Raw genomic sequence first — 22,650 nt, forward strand, 5'->3', positions numbered from 1 at the left:
TGACTCAGTCTTCTAGAGGGGAAAACCTTGCTGTGACTCACATTTTGGAGGAAAAAAAACTTGTGGTCCTTTTCTTTTTCTTGTCATGTACCCTCTCTTTTCTTGTCTCTTATGAGGATACACACATGTTTTTGTCTAGGTGTGTGAGCATGTTAATGTCACTCTGTATATCTGCCTGTATCTATGTGCTACGGAGGGAGACCATCCCATTGCTACACCACCTTAATATAAATCTAATGAATGCAGCTTTCAATGTCACAGCAAAGTACAATACGGTGCTCATCTCTCCTGAGGGGGAGAGGGAGCATGGGGGCTGTAATGGAGGATGAGGGGAAATGGACAGAATGAGGGAAGATGAGGAGAGGAAATATATGAAGGTTGGGTCAGGGTAAAATAGGTGTGTTGTCATCCCCAATACAGTAAGATGGAGAAAGGGAGGAGATAGATGGGGGATGGGGTGGAGCAGAGCCACAGCTCCCCTGTAATCCTCCTCCTAGAAGTATGGGCTGGATGATGTGTGACAAAGAGTGAGGAAAGAGAGGAAGAGAGCGTTTAAAGAGTACGGGAAACACCGCCGAGCTCCCAGACTGGAACAAAGGATTGCGGTGGAGACAGGGCAGAAGGCACGGTTAGATCTCGAATCCCTTTTTCTGTGCAACATCAGGCAGGAACAGACACAGCAGTGCGGTGGGAGGCATTCTTGCAAGCATAAGTAAAGCAGCGATCAGGGTAGCAATCCAAGCACATTTACCAGAGGAGGGAGGGAAGGAGGGAGAAGGAGGAGAGAGAGGGAGAGAGCAGATCTATGAGAAGAGGAGGGGGGGTGTTGCATGCTCACAGAGTGTGACAGAGATAGAGCGATTCCATGAGCGAGAAAGAGACAGAGAAAGAGAGGGAGAGCACAAAGCAGAGATGCGGAGCGAGCGCTGAGATAGAGGTAGTTGGCAAGACTGAGATCTGCACACAAACGTGAGCAAAGGAGGGGAAGGAGGAAGAGAGTGGAGGTTGAAGGAGAGCAGGAGGAGGGGGAGAGGGGGATGCAAGATGATGGAGCCCAGAAATAGGCTTCACAGGACAGCTTTTCATCCCCGCTCTCTGCGGCAGACATGACTCTGGGCATTGGACTGTGCTGAAATTAGCCAGGGGGACAACACAGGACAGCAGGTCTGCAGCACACTGCCTCGGTTCAGCCTCACTGGATGCAGCACGGCAGCTGATTTATTACTGAGGGGCTGGGTGGCAGCGTGTTTGTGTGTGTGGCTCTGAGAGTGTGTGTATGTGTGTGTGTATGCAGGTTTTTATGGGTCCTTGTAGCGCTCGGAGCTGTGGGAGCGACCATTCCTCCAGTCGTAAAATGACATTCAGCAGGCAGGGGCTTTGTGTGCTGGTGTGGATCTGCAGTCAGTAGGAAGTGGGAGAGTGGGTTCCAGAGCTGTCATCGAGTGCAAGTGTGTGTTTACAGTGCTGTTCGCTGAGGTGAGCCAAGGAGGATCGGCTATATGCAGTGTGTGTGTGTTTAGGTTAGAGTAGCAAGGGTGCAGCAAAGGCAAAGATCCTACACAATGCAAGGGCAAGCGCAGAGCAGCACTGATGGCAGGGGGTGCAGGTAAAGTACAAGGAGTGCCCTGGGGGTAGGGTGGAGGACGAAGGCAGGGGCACGGGTAGAAGGAGGCAGAGGAGAAAAGAGCAAGGGGACAGAGAGAGAGAGGCAAGTGGAAAAGAGAGGGCAATCATGGCTGTCATACAGTGAGCTATAGCATATGCTGTAGCGCAGAACAGAGTGGTGCGGCAGGGGGAGGACAAGCATCACCGCACAGGGGAGGGGGAGAAGGCAAGAGACTGAGGAAAAGAGGAGGGGGAGGCAATCAGCTCAACACCTCTCCTCCACCAGGAGGAGAAGCGCAGCGGGACAGGCCCAGGAGAAGACACTTACTCTCACACACACACAGTCAAAGACGCACTGACGAGCGGCCAGGTCAACGTGTAGAGGTCAAAAGGGAGCCGGTGCGGGGACGGGGGTTAGGTGAACCCCTGTTGACCAGCAGGTCCCCAAGAGCACGGGCTGGTCCTGGGAAGAAGTAGGAGCCCGCTGGTGAAAGAGGGGTCAGCTCCTCAAGCCCTGTTTCGTCTGACAGCCCTGCCACCTCTCCATCACCATGGGAGAATGGACCATTTTGGAGAGGCTGCTGGAGGCGGCTGTCCAGCAGCACTCTACCATGATTGGGAGGTAAGACACTGATGGATCCTGTGTGTAAAAGGTCTTTAGTTTCTGATTTTGTTTGTACTGATGAGCTGGGTGTTTTTATGTACAGTATATGTTATCCTTTATGTATCAGTTGATGGACCCCCCTCCTCAGGCTTGTCCCAGTGCTCTCCTCTGTTCTACAGTCCCCCACAATCATCCCTGCCTCCCCCGTCCTTTCCTCCTCCCTGCTCTCCTCACCCTTATCCTCCACACCCATCATTAGTTAAGGGATAAACTAATTGCACATAATCAATAACGGGCTTTACTGGGCATTATGGTTAATTCAGAGAGGTTCCTGTGTTGATACTACCTAATAGCCTAGCTATTGATAGATAACGCTTGATGCTGTTGGCCACAGACCAATAGGACAGAAGGAGGAGAGGGGAGTGGGAGTGAGAGGAGAGCAGAGGTGCGGAAGATGAAAGGATGGTGAGCAAGCAGGTGTGGAAGGTAGAATCAAAGGGGAGTAAACGGCTCTGAACTCTGTGTGAACTTGAGACAAAAAAAAAACAAGTTCATTCAATAGATTTTTTTTTATCGCCAGACGTTTATTTGCATTGTAAAGAAAGTCTGGTTAGATCATTCCCCATTTTTGGTGTGAGAATGGTTCGTGGTGGAGGGTTGAACAGATGAGCTTTTAGTTTGATTAGCAGTGGAGACATGCCATGGAGACATGCTGTAAAATCTGTGTGAAAAATGTGCTCCACATCATCTCTGTGTGATAAATTAAATGCAAAAGTGGAATTTTCCACCCATTAAGCACAATCCAAATGTCATGCTGTGATGCTCATTTGATAAAGTGAAGAGTCAAAGTGGTTGAGCCTGTGAAACCGGGATGTATAAATTTGTAATTTTAAAATTGCTTTTCAGAGAGAGAGAAAAAAAAAGCCACAAAAGAATACGAATTTGACTGCACTGCTGTGCTCATTAACCCCGACCTCAGGTAGTATGCAACAAGGGCATGGCCTAACCTCTCTGCTCCAGTAGCTTTTTGTGAGTGAGTGAGTGAGTGAGTGAGTGACTGCGTGTGTGTGATGCTCTGTGTGTAAGTCAAAGAAGTGAAAATTGGCTCATGCCTTTATTGACTACCCTAAGCACCATTAGGCTGTATCCTTCAAAATCTGCGACACTGTAACTGCATCAGAACGACAGAGATGATGTGAGCCGCATTATAGCAAAACTTCTGTTGATCAGGGAAACCATGTGTGATGGAGATTTTCCTTCCAATCAAACACTACACCAAGTCATTTCAGCGAGCTCTTCCTCTGTGGTCGAAAGTGCCTTTATCAATGAAATCACCTGGTCTAGTCCTCAGATGGAATGAAAACCTGCATATACTGTAGTACAGCATGTTGACTTGATTTAAAGATGCATTAAGCAATATTTTGTGCCATTAATTATATGACTCCCTCTTGCTTTATGGGAATCGTAGTGTGGCCGGTATTACTGAGAATCGGCATCTGACTATGACGCTCTACACAGCTTTCAGCCATTTTCAGCTCATTGTTTTGGTTTCCGGAGCGACAAAACCAAAACAATGTTGGCTCGTATATGACCATGGGCAGCCGCTTCCAACACAGAAGCTAAAGCAAGCTAATTGTATGATAACCGCCCAACGCGAAATGGCAGAGAGCCGAAGTAACTGGCGAAGAAGCTTTTAGCAAGCCAAAAGAGACAGATAATTTTTCACATACGCTGGAAGATCAAACGAGGGCTAAACGCCAGTGAATATTGGAATTACATTCAACAGGTGGCCAGAAAAAGGAGACCAAAGGGATGTCCGTGTTGCTCTGTTTCTGCTGGATTTGTAAGTAGGCAACTGTTTGCTAACATGTTAGCCATAACGACTTCATAAGCTAATTGCTAACTGTTGTGAACTTGTTCTGGAGTCTTTCCGCCCCCCAGTGGTCAAAAATTACTTAATGCAGCTTTAAAATCCAGTCCTGGCAGCTGAATCAGTAATACCCTGTGAGCACAGGGTAAAGAATACTGAAAAATTAATGTTTGGATGATAACATGACTGTAAGCCACATACAGTTTTTCAGAGGCACAGAAGCAACTCTCAATTTGTCTGCTACCTCTTTCAAAAGTCATATTAACTACTCTGATGATGTAATGCTTCCTCTTACATGCTGAATCTGAGCTTAATTTGTTGATCATGCACTTCACTGGTTGAACATTAAAAAGGATTCCCTGAATACCTAAAAGACATTTGGTAAATGAGCAGTGCTGGCCCCATTTAGAGTAGTCCTTTGTGCACCAGTTTTTGTTCCTGGCATGATAGAACCTGCTAGACTAATTACCCGCTGTGTCAAAACTTCCAGAAATGACATAACATTAGATGAATACTATTATGAACCAGTACAATTATTCCCTCATCCAGTTAGTAGTTTGTTTGATGCCCACAGGACATCAGATATGTGCTACTGTGCTGAATACAGTGAAACGCTCTGTAAATGATCCCTTTGTGTTTTGGCTTCCCTCAGACTGTGTTTGTCCAACAAGGCTCTCTACTGTAGTTGACCCTAGGGTATTAGCTGTAACATTAGCCGCTTTCCAAAGAGGTTCCCTCTTTCTACTCTGCTATGCAAGTCAGGAAACATTGTCTCCGGAGTCACTTTGTAGAGTATTTTGTGAGTATTTTAGACTGTAGATCCCTTAATTTGCTTCTACCATGGTCAAGGCAATTTTAATGTTGTCCCTGTTAGCCAGTTCGTTTGCAGGATATCTCAATAAATGTATTTTGTATGTATTTTTATGCAGTTTGGTGGACAGAGAGACCTTGGGTTAGGTTGTAGCAATTTATCATTAAGTGGTGGTCTGGATATTGTTTTCTTTACCTGTAGACAGGCATTTTTAGATATTAGACATTCCTAGACAATGTTAGCAATAACAACAAAAAAAACTACTTAAGATAAAGACTTGATTCCTAATCCTAAGCATGTGTCTGCATGGTCAGGAAATCAATGAAACTTACCATTTAAATGATCAGAATGATGTTATTGGATGTACCAGCAAGTTGGAGAATTGTTCACCACTAGCACAGTTTTGTGCTGTAAAGATGCCTCCTAGATTGTTAATGAGCAACTCCACACTAAATCATAGATGGAGTCTAAATTGTTGCACTGACCTCTATGGGTTGAAAGGTTCAAGTCTGTTGCACCACTGACCACACCCAACTGGGTTGTTGGGTGTGGTCAGGTGTGGTTTGTTGCACTTGTGAACACAACCAACTGTGATGTAGCGTTGCACTGTTGTGCATTGTGAAGTCCCGCACTTCACAGGGTGTGGACACAGCATGCAGCAACCGCTAGATGGCATCACATGTAGGATGTTCAGCTTGTATGTAGTCTCTCTGAAAGAGTTTGCATGTGTGTGCGCTTGCAGTTCAAAGGATGCCGTTCCAAAGAACAGAACAGTGATGTCTCCCCATGGCTGAAAAGTCTCCCCTGCATCAAAACTTTGGAACATGGTTGCATGTCAGTCATCTGTTTGAGTGGCAACCCTCTCTTTCTTTCTTGCAACGTGAGGATGTAGTTCCACCCTCAGAATCTGTCAGATAGCATTGTTGGATGTCTAGACTGGCTAATCCAGCTACAATTAAGCTGTTTCTTAATTGTAGGTTTTAAGCTAACCTATGCCCTGGCATAGGACAGATAATTAGCCCAGGCATACATGACATGTTAAAAATAGAAATGGACCATCTCTATGCAGTGGCATAGGTTAGCTTAATTACGGTCTTTACAAGAGACAGACAAATTGAGAGTTGCTTCTGTGCCTCTGACTAACCACAGGTGGCTTGCATATTATGAACCATCCAAAGATTAAAGTGTGTGTACTGTGTATTGTGATTACCATACGCCTGACTTCTAACTGGGCAATGTACAGTGTTTGCATGGATAACCAATGACTGTAATCATGATTACACTGTGAAAGAAATCATTGTCAAGGCTGCAATGACCTCATTCTCTCACCCAAACCAAATTTACTGTATATTCACAGTTATAATGACCCTGGGGCTATCAGCATTAGATAACTGGCAGTTTGATACAACCTGTAAAAAGTCTCAATGTATCTCACTGGGTGTGTTAATTAAGAATACTGATTAAATTTCTGCTCTTGATGGGCAGAGGTAACCTGCTAACTGGTGGGCTTATCCAATCAGATTTGTAGTGGGACATATTTGCTTAGTTGTTGCAAATACTTATACATATGTATGTCTTGACTGACTTTCAAAACAGCATGTTGCTACACAGCAACTACAAATGATCACACTTTCTGTAGACTTATACATGCCGGATTTTGTCATCAGAATGAATGTATTTTGTGTTGATATACTGATGATACACTGGTGTATTTATTTAAAATATAACCAGCAGCCTTGATAATGTTTGCAGTTGTCTTTTGTGTCTTGTATTTTGTTCACATATGATTAGTTTATACTTAAAAGTAAATAATTTTATCATAACATCAGGTTTGCAATAAATATTCACCATCAGACAGAGAATTACTGGTAGATCTGGTGTAGCGCTTTACAACAGAATCATGTTCTTTAGCCAAGTCGCGTTTCTGCAATCAAAAACGTTATGTTTGTTATTCATTTGCTTTTCCTTTCTATTTATTATTCTGGTTTAACAGACCAATGTCTAAAAACCTTATATACATTCTCATGCACATAATCCAGCGTGACAAATGACTGCTTTTATACTTTGCTGCTCTGCCAAAATGAGATTTGTCCACACAGCACTTCAAACAATTGAAGGTTGAGGGCATTTGTTTAGCACCTAAGGCCATCCCATCATATGTATTTGCTGATGTGAGGTGTCGCTTTTATTTTCTTTCCATAAAGGTCCATACATTTTCCCTTAACTGCCCTAAAACTGTATGTGAAAATCAGAATTGTCTAGCTTTATATCTAACATAATTCTGTGATGCATATTTTTACTTAAAGGCAATAGTATATGTAATATAGATATTGTACATAATATTAAAAATATACTTTCTTTTTCATCTGCGGTGCTCAGGTGTTTTGCAGAACACAGGTGTGCTTGTTATATGTGTGTTCTACCGTGAGAAGATGAAGCCTTTGGCTTTGACTTATACACCTTGCAGGTAGAAAGGAAGAAAGAAAGAAAGTGTGTTGATGCATCTTCTCCTACACTGCAATGCCGTAGTGAGGTCAGTGCCAAAGACAAGCAGAGTGAAAAAGAGGCAGAGATAATGGAGGACTAGAGTGATCTAAGGAAGATAAAATAATAAAGGCTGCCGGATGGCAGGGTAGAGAGGAGAGGATGTGAGCTGTAGAACAAAAAGGGTACAGAGGGAGGTGAATAGGAGATAGAGGAAGGAAGAGAAGTTTTCCCTCTGCAGAGGTTCAGTGCTGAGAATCTGTGTCAGAGCTCCTTCCTCTGGAGCTGCTGACTGACCCTGCTGCTGAGGAAACAGTCTGCGCACACACACAAACTCAATATGTGTCCTCTGCATTGATGAGGATTTCTAAAAATACACAAGACCTTTGTTTATTTTTAATTTCACGTTAATCTCAATGTAATCCTCTAACTGTAACTCTCATAAAACATGAGGACAGTATCATCCTGAGTGAAATGACATGCACCATCTATGCAAACACAGCCGTGAATAAACAACTCTTTTAATAAGAGGAGAAGAATTTGTTCATATTTAATGTATGTACCTATCCCAGTCACCAGAACAAAATGTTGGCATTGTACATTTCTGCAAAGCCTGACTACTTAAAGTTTGCCTGCTTTATACGTATCATATCAACGTTTCTTAAATGACATAATATGAGCTGACTTTTTCAGCAGGAGGAAGGGATGGTGGATGGCATGTCACCTATAGGTAAGATCCCTGCCAAACTGCAGACCACTGTGCGAGACCAGCAAACAACGAAACCAGTTGTGATTTAGCGAGTTGTTGCTGTGTTTCCAGCAGCTTTTTAGGCACCAAACGTGGGTGTTTTGTAGCAACCCATTGCCGTTTTTCCTGTGGCAATGCTGCCAAAAAGCTTTTTTTTTTTTTTTTTTTTTTTTGACTGATATTGCTGCATTTCCCTGCTGGGTTAATAGCATGAAAAGCGGTTGTTTAAGACATTGCTGCTTTTCTAGCAGGGACTGTGCCCCCCAAACCGGTTTTTGTGCCTTAACCTAACTACACGTTAACCACAGCGTTGTTGAAATATTCAACGTATCCGCTACATAATGATGTGCCAATATAACGTATCTGTGGTTTGCAGAAATGTACAATGCCAACATTTCTTCTGGCAATTTGGTTGAGGTACCCTATTAGAAAATCTATATCCATTCACCTTTTATTAGTTTTTTCCTGTATAACAAAGTTAAAGTATTTATTATTTAACATCTATCACTCCTCACTTTAGCATCATGAGTACTTCATAAAATGTTAATAAATGTTATATGGTCCTTGTTGCAAGTTGCAACTGATGTCAAGTCATTCATTAAAAATGCATGCAGATTTGCAGCCTTTTAATGTAATGGACAAAGTGCTGTGTAAAATACCATGTTGCTCTTTAACTCCGTTGGTAAAAGCATCACTTAAATGGACACTCTTGAAAGGTTTGAAACCAAATATATCTATGTCCTTGTTTGTTGGCCCTAAAAGCAAAATACAGATGACCTGCCTAAAAGTTGTTCACTCCTGTTCACTTTTGTGCACATATTTGTGCTCTCTTTCCACTTTGCCTAAATAGGTCAGGATATCCACAAGAAGGAGGTACCCTACTTTGAGAAGGGCACCCTACTTGTCCCAAAATAATTTAAGATGTAGGAATGCTCTGCTTTAATTGAGGGCATCATCCCATCTACTAGTGAACGAGAACATGTTTCATTTATCATTAATAATAAGCTTCATGGATTAAATCTATACTGCCCGAGACCATTGTGTTGCAAAGCAAAAGCAATATTTCAGCGTTTGACAGGATTAGTAATCCATCATTCTTTGGCGAGGCGTGGGACTATCTTTCAAATTAAACCATTTTTCTGCACATCTAGAGTTGTCATTAGTTTATTTGTGTAGCAATCCCTGATGTTGAATGTTATTGATTACACTGTTCGACGGGGGGATTTTGCCAGTAAAGCTGAGCTCAGCTTTCATTCAGGACAGGCTATTATTCATTCCAGCAACACATTGATAGTGTGTGTATGAGCTCTACCAGGCGTGTAATGATTCCCTATACATAGCAAAATGTTCTTTATTTCAATTATTTCCTCACCCCTCCTGATTAAGATATAATATGGTCAAAGTTTTTGTAATTGGCAAATAACTAATTTAGTTCAGTGAACACCAATCCATGTATTAGAGAATCAATTGCACTGATTAATATACATCTTTACATGTATTAATTAAGACTAAATAAAAGTCGATTTGAAAATAAAGAGTATGTGACGTAAATGTATTTACCATACATTTTCCTTAGTTGTATTTTAAATTGCCATTCATGGTCAGGTTGCATTTTTATTTCCAAGTTATCTTCATAATGATATTAAATGACTACAGTAAGCTATTACATGTGGGAAGTGCAGTATCCAGAGGAACCTGAATGTGTTTTTGTATTGTGAGTCATCTTCTCTTCATAGTGTGTTAATGAGCTTTTAATTTCCAGAGTAGATCGCTGATTACAATTTGCACTGCGTACCAAAGTGGGTGGCAAATCAAATCGAAGGTATGATAGAATTAAAAGTATCAAACTCAATTTACGGTGCAACACAGAAATTTGCAGCCAAGAAAAAACTTCTAGCAACAATTATCACAGACAGCAGGTTGCATCAGATTAGCAGAAACATGAATAGTCTGCCAGAAAGTTGGCAAAAGGCATAAGGGAAGCAGGCGTTGTTACACAGTGTTCATGGCTGTAAGAAAGGAATAATTTAGTCAGAACTTCATCTGTCTGTTTACCTTACATCTGATGACACCTACTGTGGGTCCAATTAAAACAAAAAAATCACCTATGTGTAATGTGAAAGGGATCGTTCGTCATGAATAACCTGCAGAGAATTATCTCTCATCACTCGACTCTGACGGTCCCCTCATGTTTAAGCTCATGCTATGGTTTCACAGCCTGTTACTATTCTGATTTGATTCACTCAGTGTCCTCGTCAACCTTATTTCCACCTGCATGTGTCTGCTCTGTACACTTTAACAGTTGCGAAAGGAAAACACTGAAATGGTTGGTTGTGGTTGCCATGGTTAATTCTGCAGCAGAGATATACTTCATTAACTGTAATGACTTTTTATTATTCTCAGTAGAAACAGTCTGGTGTAAAATATATTTATTAGATTTACACAACCTGCTTGTCAGTGTGATTTGTCAAACACATTCAACTAGATACTGAAAGTGACGCAGTAGTTGTTTTTCTTTATTATTGCGTATTCAGAAAAAAATATTTAAATTGACAGCTGACATATTGGACATACAAGACGTTGTGCTATAAATAGACTTTGTGAGAAGCTTCATTCAGAAAACAATGATAAACATTTCATGTTCACGTCAGGTCAGATTTCTTTCTACCTCCGTGAATCCTCCATCTTTGACTCTCTTCTACACAAGCTGGCCAAGTGGGGCAATGCCTAGTGAGCCGAGTCAGTGACCATTAGGACTGAGGAGGTGAGGCCACGTCAGTCCCATGTGCTTCTGGTTTAACTGCCAGCTATCTGAGTACATTAAGATATGTGAAAAAACTGCACAAGGACACATAATCAGATTATATTTCTGAATGAAATTGTGCATCAGATTGACTCCACAGGCAACATGGACCACAACTCTTAAAAGCCTACATCACATGACTTGTAAACTTGTTAATAAATCATGACAACAACTCTGGCAGACATGATAAAGTGACTGTGAGGTTAGCCTTGTAATTCCAGTTGACCACAAACGAAAGGAGGAAATGGCAAGTATTCTGCATGTACTTTCCATTTACTTCATGATCTATTGATTGGGTCAGATGTCATTATATTGAGTTTGCAGCACATTTGTGCAAGTGCTGAGAAATATATATAATTTCCCACAACGCCTTCCATTTACTTGAATCATTATAGGATAATTTAACATAAATACAGACAAATCTGTGCTCAGTTTGATTAGTTGTCACTGATGGATGATAGCAATTTTTTCATAAGGAGGTGTAAAAGGTTAAAAGCACCAGGAGAAATCTGCCAAGCCTCCACAAAAATGATGCACTTTGAATTTCTGGGTCCAGTTTGCTTCCTATTTGCAATTTGCAACACACTGTAAAGACACAGTAAGAGTTTAAATACACCTCCTGTTAACTACAGAAACATGCCAACTGTATAAACAGGCTATATATATAAACAAATATCAGGTTTTGTTGTCAGTCTGTCAGAATCAAAGAGAAAAGGATTTTCTCTAGTCTCACCACTGACTTTCATATATATGAGTCATTGCAGGGCTGGCAGAGATTCAGCTGACGCGTGTCCTCAGTAGACCTGAATACAATGCGACCACAAGAGGCAATTTAATTTTCTCGAAAATATTTTTCCTGCAGATACACCTGAAACAATAAATCCAGTCCTGCAGAAATGGAACAGAAGTTTGAATTTTAAAAAGTTGTTTTTTGTTTTGTTTTTTTACTCTAAGGGCTTCATGCAGAGTGACTTATTCCTTCAAATGTGTGGCCAAAGTACATGTTTTTCAAAAAGTTAGATGTGGTGAGCTAAAATGGGTTACAGATATAAAATGAGTGGGCTGAGTGAAAATAAGCCTAATCTGCTCTGTGTCCCACCGCAAAATAGAACAGTTTTCTCTGGGTTGAAGCTGAGTCCCCCATCAAAAGCCCGTCAAAGTATTAACTTCAGATTTAACATCTATGGATAATTATATCCCACATTATTTACAGTATGAGTCTATGCAAATACATTTTGTCTAATACGTGCGCTCAAGTAAAACCCATCCTCTGCTTTTATTTTTAGATTTGTGTTGATCATGTAGAACCTGTAATTGCCCCATGTGCTGAATATATCCGCAAAGTGATTCATGGAATATTCTGAAATTGCATATTGATGCGATCAGCAAGATGTGCTAGTTAGGAATCAAAGGGGAAATGCTGATATCATTCATTTGAAGGTTTTTAACTTAAGAGAGAAATACTTTTGCCTGATGATTGCATCCCCTAGCTTGAATTGAGATGAAAGGGTAATTTTAGATGGCGTAAAGACAAATGGGATGGAGGAAGGCTGCATCTGGTATATACTGACATCATCACTACGCATGGTTAGGCTGTGCAGTGAGTTGATAGAAAAGTTGTGTGTGGAATGTCTTCAAACATAATACCCTACAGCTTTGTCTTATAATTGTGTTACCCATGTGTTTTAGCCAAAAAAAAGAACAATAAAAAGGAGATTTTAGCATAAGCTAGTTCTGATATTTTTTTATTTTAAGGTATTACCATAAGTCAGAACCTGCTCATGTTCTTCTCAGCCTTGATTCAGTTACCTGCACAGTGTCCCACAATTAACTTGCCCTGTTTCTTCCTTTATTCTTATTTATGAAAAATAGCCACAAGACATTTCCTTCAGAGTTGCTGCACGACCAAGTGAGATAATTACATTTCAGCATGTGTTGAGTCTGTTGGAAATTCACAGTTTGAAAAGATCTTTATGAGTTTTGTGTAACATCACAAATATCAGAGGCCTATTTTTAAACCATTTATGTTTCATACTCTCAGTAAAATATTGCTGCAAAGTATTTAAAGAGGCCTGAAGTAAGTGAACCACCACACAAGTTTAGCTTTATAGAAATGCATTCGTCACGCCGACACTTAAGTGGCACCTCAGGCAGTCATGCATGTCTGCCTGATACGTGGGCTAGACCTGAAACTATTAAAACAGTTTGAGAGAGGAACAGTGGATGAGGGGCGGGAGGAAAGAAATGTCTGCACTCTGATAATTAAGCTGCCTAATTTCTATGCCTGCTGAGGTCTTTATTCATTATGTGCTGCCATCAGCAATCAGTGGAGCTTATTACTGAGAGCGCACGGGCGGGAAGAATATTTTTACTCTCTACAGATAATAGTGCACTTAGACAGTCCTTCAGAGGACTGTCAGTGTAGACTGCAGAGAGAGTCAGTGTATATGTGCAGATATACTTCATATGTTTGTTGACTATACAGTAAAGGGTCATTTATATTTATGTGTATGTGCATGTAAGACTAAAGTGTGTGTGTTTCCCAGTGCATCTGCTTCTGTGCTCGAGGCAAACGTCATCCCTGGAGGCTGGCGGCAGCATCTGCTGTATGAATGAACGTATGTGTGTGTTTGTGTGTGTAAAAGCCTCTGGGAGAGACAGAGCCGGCATGTCCAGCCAACACACCAGCTGAAGAGCAGCTACCATTACACTTTACACACAGTCTCACAGGTCAATCAGCCGCCTACAGATCAGTTTGTATAGCAAAGTATCATGTCCTTATCTTTACTTCCTCCTCTCATCGTCCTTCTAGACATCAATGCCAGCTTGTCTGTGAGAGCTGTTGATCTTTGCACTTTATGAAAATACCAGCTGTCAGCGATGTGGCACAAGGAAATGAAACTAAGAAAAGCACTTTCACATGTGAGTCCAATCCAGGGATACAGATTAGATTCATTTACTTCCAAATCGTATTAAAACTCTGGCACACTGTGAGGGATTTAGAAAGTCTCCAAAAATGTAATGATTGGTCTTAGCTGAAGGGAGGTCCTGCGGAGAGTAGGCGGCTAAATTAGATGATGAGCGACGGATGTGGGAGATAATTTACAGGCCATTTAAAAGTATAATATGTAAATTATGTCCATTAAAATGTGTAAAAATGGATAGACCAATGTTATACATTTGTTAAGTTGTGTTCTTGCATTATCCCAGACATATCCAATAATGTTCAAACATAGAGAGATCCGTCATTTTAAACAAGGGCAGGGCCTATGTCGTGTGATTGCCGTTATGGTTGTCTGCCAGAAGCTTTCATAAATTGACTTTTTATCCAGTTTAGCCATTTTTTTAAAATACACTTCTTAGATCTAGGTTATTTTAAACAATATGATTTCACGGGATGAAGGATTTTAGTCATCGGACTTCTGGGTCTTAAGTTATCGGAGAAACAAGCTGAGCTCCAGTCCCTGCCATGCCCCACAGCATTTGGGAAACACTCATTTTTAACGTAAAACACTGTTACAAATCAATGTTATTGCAATGCTGTTTGGCATGTCAAAGCTAGGCTGTCCACCCAGCACCTGCTAATGTGGGCATACCTTATGTCTCTGATAACTTAAGATCCGGGGCTTCAGGAGGTTTTTACCACGAACCAAATTATCCGCAGAGGCATCTTCCTCTCCAAAACAAATGGACAGAGTGAATAGAAGTGGTACAAACACTGAATAAAGCAATTTCATGTTTACCAAATCTGTGGTTTTCCAATGCTGCTCATTGCTCACGGGCTTCTAACTACAGTGGCCAACTCAGAGACACAATTGGCCCTATCTAGAGCCAGTGTTTGGTTTGTATGTTCTGGCAACACATTCTCATCCGAACTTGTTGAATATTATCGCTTGGTCAGTGGACTTTCAGGACTACATATGCTGTGTCTGTTGATGATCTGGGACATGTCATTTCACATTTGTCACATGCATTGTGTCATTTCAACTTTTCTGTTTTCCCAGGAAATGTGCAATAAAAGTTCTGCTCGTTAGATTCATAAAGTCTTTTTAAAATACACTGGCATATGGTTAGGTTTAGGCAACAAAAACATGTGGCATTTGTTGGACCCATCCACCTCCCCTCCTGCCTGCCCCATAAGGACTGTCCAGCTCCTTATATTATGTCATTATTGGCGGCGTTTCAAACTGATGCACCTTTTGTTGCAGTATGATACATCGCTGCCTGGCAGCATACCACACCACTGTGAAAGGTGTCTTTTCACATCAGTGTCGGACGCCGAAATCACTGACAAAATAGCAGTATATGTTGACTTAGGAATGACAACAGGCAGATTCTGGGCTACCGTAGAAACATGGCAGTGCAACATGGCAGTCTCCATAGACAAGGACCTGCTCTCTATGTAGACATGAATGGCCCATTCTAAGGTAACGAAAACACAATTCCTATTTTCAGGTGATTATACACTAAAGAAAACATACTTACTATACTATATTCCATTTTGCCAGTATATCCCACTAAATCCTTCACGCTGGACCTTTAAGGAATGTTTGGATAAAGGAACCAGGTGATACACAGTGGAATGTATTTACTTTTTAATGTTTTTATTTGTGACTCAGCAGGATTTATCTGGATATTCTACCCTTGTGTTTGAGATGCCAATTTTTTTTTAAATCTTTTCCATCATTTATGTTGGTTATTGAATATTCTGCAGGTCCTGTCCCAATCTGCTCTAACAGCTCGTTACTCTGCAGGACTTAAAACACTGATGTTTGCAGATAACCTTCGTCCACCGCTTTCTGCTAATGCAGCAATCTGTCCTGTGCTGATTATCCTGTTATCCAGCAGTAGAGTGTATACACACACACACACACACACACACACACACACAGGCATAAACACACACAGCACAACACTCAATACTTGCAATGTCTTGAAATTTTTAATGACACAAGTCTGCCCAACAAACAAGTATAGGTGAATATCTGCAGTACGGTACTTCGGAATAGTTTTCTATCTGAGGATAGTCCAAAAGAGACTCTGAAAATTCTTATTGTTGAGGTGAACAATGCTGCACTGAAAGCTGCAGTCACAAAATGTGTCGCATTTCAGGAGTATATAAAAGGTTTATCCTTTATTGTCCACATCCCCAAATCCTCAGTCCCCAGTCAGCTGATGGTGCATTCAATTAAGCCTCAGCATCCCATACATTAAAGAACACAGCACACAACCGAGTTACTTTTACCAGGCTTTCGCTTTCAGGTAGTCAGTGATCACTTGTATGCTGCAAGATGTAAGCAAAGGCAGCCGTGAACTGCATCTTTGTTCTTGTTAGTAGCCTGGGCACGTCTTTAATCCTCACCGTCACAGTCATTTACACAGTTAGGATAAATAGGAGTTATAGATTCCTAATGAACTTGGTGCACTGGGTGCCAGTATTCATGTGTTAAAGTAGCAACACAATCTTTCCTTCCTTTAAGAGGAACTTCATGGTGATAAACAGGGACATTTTGGTTTTAACAAATCGATGAGAAGTGTCTAAATGTATCATTACAGTTGGTCTGTTTGAAGTCATGAATCCTGCAGTAATTCCACAAAGAAGAGACATTTGCCCTCAACTAAAACACCATATACTGTATACATAGGTACTGTTTAACCGTCTTGAGTCCGTCTTTAATCTGTGAATTATTTGAAATAACATAACATAAGGGACAAGCTGAGTAACCAGTTATCTGTATGTAGACCATAAAACATTTTTGAAATACATTTTTAAAACTTTTATATTTACAGTGATTAACAGGCATACATAGATGTTTAATGAAAAAGCACCAAAACAAGGGATACAATGTTTTTCAGCTCTATGAGTGTGTATTAATAGTGGCACAATAATTTTAGAACCTTGAGCTTTTCTATAACATATTTAGTGATTATCATTGAGGATTCATTCATTTTTACCGGCCCCTGTATATTTTTCTTCTATTGTTGGTTCCTGGCAGCTATATATTTTATCAAGCTGGACTCCTGAGGGTGTAGGCTGCCTATATGCAAGCCTTGAGTGCAGTACAGTTGTGTGTGTATATATGGAGATGAGATAGATGCAGTGTCCATTGGTAATGAGAAACCCAGTGGTCTTCAGAGAACATAAAGGAGAGCTTGTTTCCAGTGGATTGCAAACTACTAGACTCTAGTACAACATCTGCAAATAAAAATTACAATCCATCTGTTTGGTCTGAATTATAGTTAAGTATTTTTTAATAGGAAGGCTACAATGGACATTTCACGATAAAAGCCTATGAAGTAGTGTCACTATACAGAGATGTGGTCAGCAGGCAGACTTAGTGACATTTAGTTAATGCTATTACGATGTAGTAATTATCACTGGCCTGAGAAGAAGCAAACCTTGGAAACAGAGAGTGAATACAGACGTGCTGTATCTATCCTGTTACACTGTTTTAAATCAGCATCCAGAGCCGCAGATTCTCACACTGAGAATCCTATATCATCTAAACAAATATTAGCATATAAATGAGCAGTGTCGATCATAGGTCTCTATCTGAGCAGTATGCGTCAAATGACTCCTTGTGGTGCAGTAAACCATCAATATCAGCCCTTTGGCCAAATCCACTGCTATCAAACCACCAGTGAAACATCCAGCCTACAGCAAAGGATCAGAGAGTGACTGAATGTAAATGACATACACAACCTGCGTTTAGGAAGACTAAAGGTGCAGAAAAGCTTTTATCTGCTGTATTTTTCAAACATACTGGAAGTCATTGTAGCGTATATGTGCACAGCTGCTCCGAGCACTGATGGCCAGACATGTTTGCCATTTTGCACAAGTCATACACATGGCTGACTCTCCCTCTTTGTCCCTGTGTCCTCATGTCTGTCTCGCTCACACAAAGAAAAAAAAATACGCAGGCATGCATTCGCAGGTGGAGTGGGAACAGTCCTGCAGCGGCGCGCTGCTCCATTTTAAGTCTGTTTCGTGCTAACACGTGTTCCTCTGCTATACCTCTTACTTTCTCGAGTTGTCTCCTGAGACACCTCATTGAAGGACATGTAATTTGTCACTACCCCAGAAAAAAATGAAGTTTTCTCACAATTTACCTCAAAACCTCATGTTTCTAGGTCCTCACCTTGCACTAATTTGATGCTTTCGAAACGACCATGGAAGGCGAGTGTGGGCATGTTTGAGGCCTAATTAAATGATACACCATGAGTCTCATTTGACATAACAGCAGAAAGCCCAGCTTTTCATATGCGTACTTAAAATGCACAGGAATCATATTATGTTACATCACCCGTATTAAAGGCTACTGTCATATATAACTGTTATTTTCCCCAGTTGTTCTTACCCACCTGGGGTCACCTCCAATCTATCTCTATCCCTCCAGTCGCCTCGGGTGGCCCTCTTGTGCTTAGAAACAATTGTGTTCTAAGTAATTGGCTCCTCCACGCAGGGAGCATGCACATCCACTGCATTGTGGCATAAATATCAGGGAGCCCCATGATATGCAGGCTTTCCTCGCTCATTAGAAAGAGCTGACAGTGCAGCCCTAAAGCCCCAGTCTTCCTCCGCAGTGCTCACGCTGGATCGACACCACAAGATAACAGTACAGCACACCAGTCTCTCAGAGGCCTTGAAAAGCAGCCGCACTTGTCTCTAGATCCTTCAGCCCCTGGACACAGCTCCCTCTAACTGCAGCATTTGACTAATGATGCTCAATGGGAGGTCCCTCACAGTTTTTAGATAATGCCATCTCTATGGTTCAGCACTAAGTTGCTAATAATCAGCACGCATACTATGACCCTGGGAACAGGAGCTACCTCCATTTTGCCAGATTTGACACAAATTACTTTATATGTCCCTGTTGCCAGAAAAGTACTGGCATTGTACGTTTCTGCAAACCACGACAATGTTACATTTGTACATTTAATACGTATTATATCAACAATTGATATAGTTACACACTGGGACATTTCCACTACTAAACCTGGTATGTTCATCTTTAGAATAATTTCCTAACCTTAATTAAGTGCTTTTTGTGGCTAAACCTAACCACGTTTTAACCACAGCATTGTCATGAAAAAATATTGAAAATTGAAACATAAAGAAAGTTTCAACATACAAATTTTACATGTCCAAGGTTTGCAGAAATGTACAATGCCAACATCTATTTTGGTGTCTGGGCTGCTTTTTTTTGGTATCTGAGTTCTGTAAACACATACACCCCTAAAGTCTCTGCAACTGAGACACTGGTTAACCCACTAATGGTGAAAAGAGGTCATTTGTACAGCACTTCAATATTTGTTAAATAGCTTTGCAACAATAGATTTATGATAAAAAAACGACAATGATAACTGATTTTTTTCAAAACTATTCCGTAAATCAATGGACTGGTGAATGGCAATCGCTTTTGAAGCATGTATGTGCAGTCTCACACACACACACACACTGATGTCCATGTAAGCGCTGTTCCATTTCAGCTGGGCAGTGAAGATAAGTGTGAAATCACCTTCATCTTCTGACGACCTCTCCTGTTCTGGTCTCTAATGATTAGTGAGCTCATGTGTGCATGCTATCTAGAGCGCAACTGTACCATCCTATGGTGTTGTTTGTCACAGCAGCTGAGTGATAACACGTGCAGACACAAACACACATTCAAGCATGAACATACCCATGCGCACACACACTTACAGGCACATTAAGTCCAACAACTTGCCTGAGTACTGTTGTCTTTCTGTTGTTTTAAAATTGTTTTTGGCACAAGGTGAACATGAACAGAGAAAGCATCACATCACCAGTTAGATTATGTTGAACCAAGACTTGCAGTCATTTTAAATTGCCAGAATCATACCCAGATATTTCATGAATCTCTGTGCATTTGATCCTCACTAACTGACATCGCCTGTCTCTCTTCTTACCTCCTCCCCCTCCTGCCCTTTCCTTCTCCTTCTGTCTCTCTGCAGGATCCTGCTGACAGTGGTGGTGATTTTCCGTATCCTAATAGTAGGCATAGTGGGAGAGAAGGTGTATGAGGATGAGCAAATCATGTTCATCTGTAACACCATGCAGCCTGGCTGCAACCAGGCTTGTTATGATAAGGCATTCCCAATATCGCACATCCGCTACTGGGTCTTTCAGATCATCTTGGTGTGTACGCCGAGCCTGTGCTTCATCACATATTCTGTTCACCAATCTGCTAAAGCACGTGACAGAAGCTACTCTCTCCTGCATCCTTACATGGATCACCATGGTCACGGTCATCACGGCCGCAGCCACCACGACCATCACGCTCGCAAGCTTCACTCTCGCAACATTAATGGCATCCTGGTGCACCCTGATAGCAGTAAGGAGGATCATGACTGCCTGGAGGTCAAGGAGATCCCAAACGGACCCCGAGGACTCCCTCCAACACACAAGAGTGCCAAAGTGCGACGGCAAGAAGGCATCTCTCGTTTCTATGTCATCCAGGTGGTGTTCCGCAATGCGCTGGAGATCGGCTTCTTGGCCGGCCAGTACTTCCTGTACGGCTTCAACGTGCCTGGGATGTTTGAGTGTGATCGCTACCCATGCGTGAAAGAGGTGGAGTGTTACGTGTCTCGTCCCACAGAAAAGACCGTGTTTCTGGTCTTTATGTTTGCAGTAAGCGGCATATGTGTGCTGCTCAACCTGGCTGAGCTCAACCATCTTGGGTGGAGGAAGATAAAGACGGCCATCCGAGGGGTGCAGGCCCGAAGGAAGTCCATCTGTGAAGTTCGCAAGAAGGATGTTTCACACCTGTCTCAGGCCCCAAACCTGGGCAGGACCCAGTCTAGTGAGTCAGCCTACGTCTGACAGAGGCTTCTTTGCCTGGGGGCTCGAGGACCTCTTACATTTTGGAGAAGAGCTTTTCCCTGGCCCAGGACACTCAATCATTAGGGCACAAAACTCACCACTGCATTATTATTCAGGAGCACAGAAAGACTCTGTGTAGTCATGATGAAACATCAGTTCACAAAGTAGAGTCTTTGACACTTCAAGAGAGAAGCATCACCCTCCTGAAGAGGCAACTGTCTCACTGTAACAAAGCTTACACCTAAAGCTTACACAATGGAGAGTTCTGCTCTGCCTAGGTGACACTAGGTGCCTTCAAAGAACCCAACAGATAAAACTGAGCAGTTACTAATGTTATTAAAATACTGTAAAGATAGTCTGAGGTTGAAATATCTGAAGTTCCTTATTATTTGCCTTTGCTGTAGGTCAAAAATAATCCCCTCATTTTTCAATTATGTGTGCATATGCAAGAGCTTAAGCGTGTGCATGCATACGCATGTGTGTGGGAAAAAAAGCCAATGTCTGACTTAAGTCAGAAAATTGAATGCTAAGCTAATCTGAGCTACTGAGAGAGAGATGTTATTTTGCATTGTCCATGATCTTTTAGTGAGGTCACTCAGCGGACAAACAAGCACTTTTTTAAACATGTTCTAAGACATACAAAGTCCAACGTAACAACCAACAGCACCAAGACTATCAGCAGAAACTGGAACACTATTTGTTGTCAGAGTAGCGGGTTTTTTTCTTAAAAATTGTCACTCTTCTTTGTATGCATTGTTTCATTAGGTGCCAATCACATGGCAGACTGACATTGCCCGGGAGCTTTTGTTCAAAGTGAGACACATGGTGCATTGAAGATGAGTTAGGTTTACTTTCCAACACTGTGTCACACACCACAATGCTCCCGATGCCTGCAAGGCATGCTGTTTACTCTCAGAACTAACTGAGAACAGTCAAGAAAAGTGTGCCAGTGTTTCCACTTTGTAAAGTGTGATCGCTGTCTTAAGGGGCTGAACTATATAAAGAGTTTTTCAGTGAAACAGGAAAAAGTATTGTAGTCACAAATATTTTAACGTGTAACCTCAAGCTTTTTTTCACAAGCAGATTTGGTGCCATATTTCAAAGTTACTGTACATAGATGAAATGTAATAATTACACTTAGCCTTTTCCCTATGCGGTGGAGATGGGCTTCACTTGGATGGGGGAACAGGGTTTTGGGTGGTTATGAAGATTAATCATAGATTGCCAGCTTTAACAATATGTATTATTAATGTGCCCTTTGTTAAGCCTTCGCCCTCTATTGGAGACTATATGTCCCGAACGCCCCCCCCCCCATGGACTTTGAAAAAGGCATGTTATTGAAGCATTAATAGAATGGATAGATTATGACATGTAACTTTAAAAGAGACTGTTTTATTTATTTGCATCCTGCTCCTGTGAAATGTTATACTCAGCATGCATGAAGATGAAAAATATAAAGATATATGAACATAGAATCCCTCTGTGGGAATACTGAAAGAGAATTCCTGAAAGGCTCCAGAACTGCAGCAATAATAATATATAGTATGTGGAAAAAATATGTGAATAAATTATTATGCAAACAGAGATTTTTGCTGTGCTGTGTTTAAGTGATAATTACTGTGTTATTCTGCAACCTTACCACTACAGCCACTATACATATACCACAGCGTGAAAATGCTCTGTTACAAGTTTAAGTCCTGAATTCAAAATGCTACTTAGAGCGTGAAAATGCTCTGTTACAAGTTTAAGTCCTGCATTCAAAATGCTACTTAGGTAGATGTGTAACCCTATTTCTTGTTCAGTAGCATTCTGCATATATATATATATATATATATATAACTTAGTTTAATAAATGTTACCAACTGGACCTTCAATCAAAAGTGA

General features: G+C 41.3%; 1 protein-coding gene across 2 annotated transcripts; it reads left to right on the top strand.

Moving 5' to 3' along the window:
* The first annotated feature begins 415 nt into the window (after positions 1–415).
* On the top strand, positions 416–22,057 carry LOC125898174 (gap junction delta-2 protein-like). 2 transcript variants are annotated; one of them, XM_049591883.1, is made up of 3 exons: positions 416–2,227; positions 3,996–4,052; positions 19,899–22,057. In XM_049591883.1, exons 1-3 carry the CDS (start codon positions 2,157–2,159, stop codon positions 20,764–20,766), a joined length of 996 nt encoding a protein of 331 aa, XP_049447840.1. In that variant the 5' UTR covers positions 416–2,156; the 3' UTR covers positions 20,767–22,057. The 2 variants fall into 2 exon arrangements, with proteins under 2 accessions (XP_049447840.1, XP_049447841.1); XM_049591884.1 differs by lacking the exon at positions 3,996–4,052.
* The last annotated feature ends 593 nt before the right edge of the window (positions 22,058–22,650 follow it).

Source organism: Epinephelus fuscoguttatus, linkage group LG12 (assembly GCF_011397635.1).
Source record: "Epinephelus fuscoguttatus linkage group LG12, E.fuscoguttatus.final_Chr_v1".
Classification (NCBI taxonomy): Eukaryota; Metazoa; Chordata; class Actinopteri; order Perciformes; family Serranidae; genus Epinephelus; species Epinephelus fuscoguttatus.

Bases quoted from the DNA above. Each gene is read 5' to 3' on its own strand.
- LOC125898174 (XM_049591883.1), top strand. From the start codon at position 2,157: ATGGGAGAATGGACCATTTTGGAGAGGCTGCTGGAGGCGGCTGTCCAG. The intron at 2,228-3,995 runs GTAAGACACTGA...TACATTCAACAG, and splicing joins CACTCTACCATGATTGGGAG to GTGGCCAGAAAAAGGAGACC. The intron at 4,053-19,898 runs GTAAGTAGGCAA...GTCTCTCTGCAG, and splicing joins GCTCTGTTTCTGCTGGATTT to GATCCTGCTGACAGTGGTGG.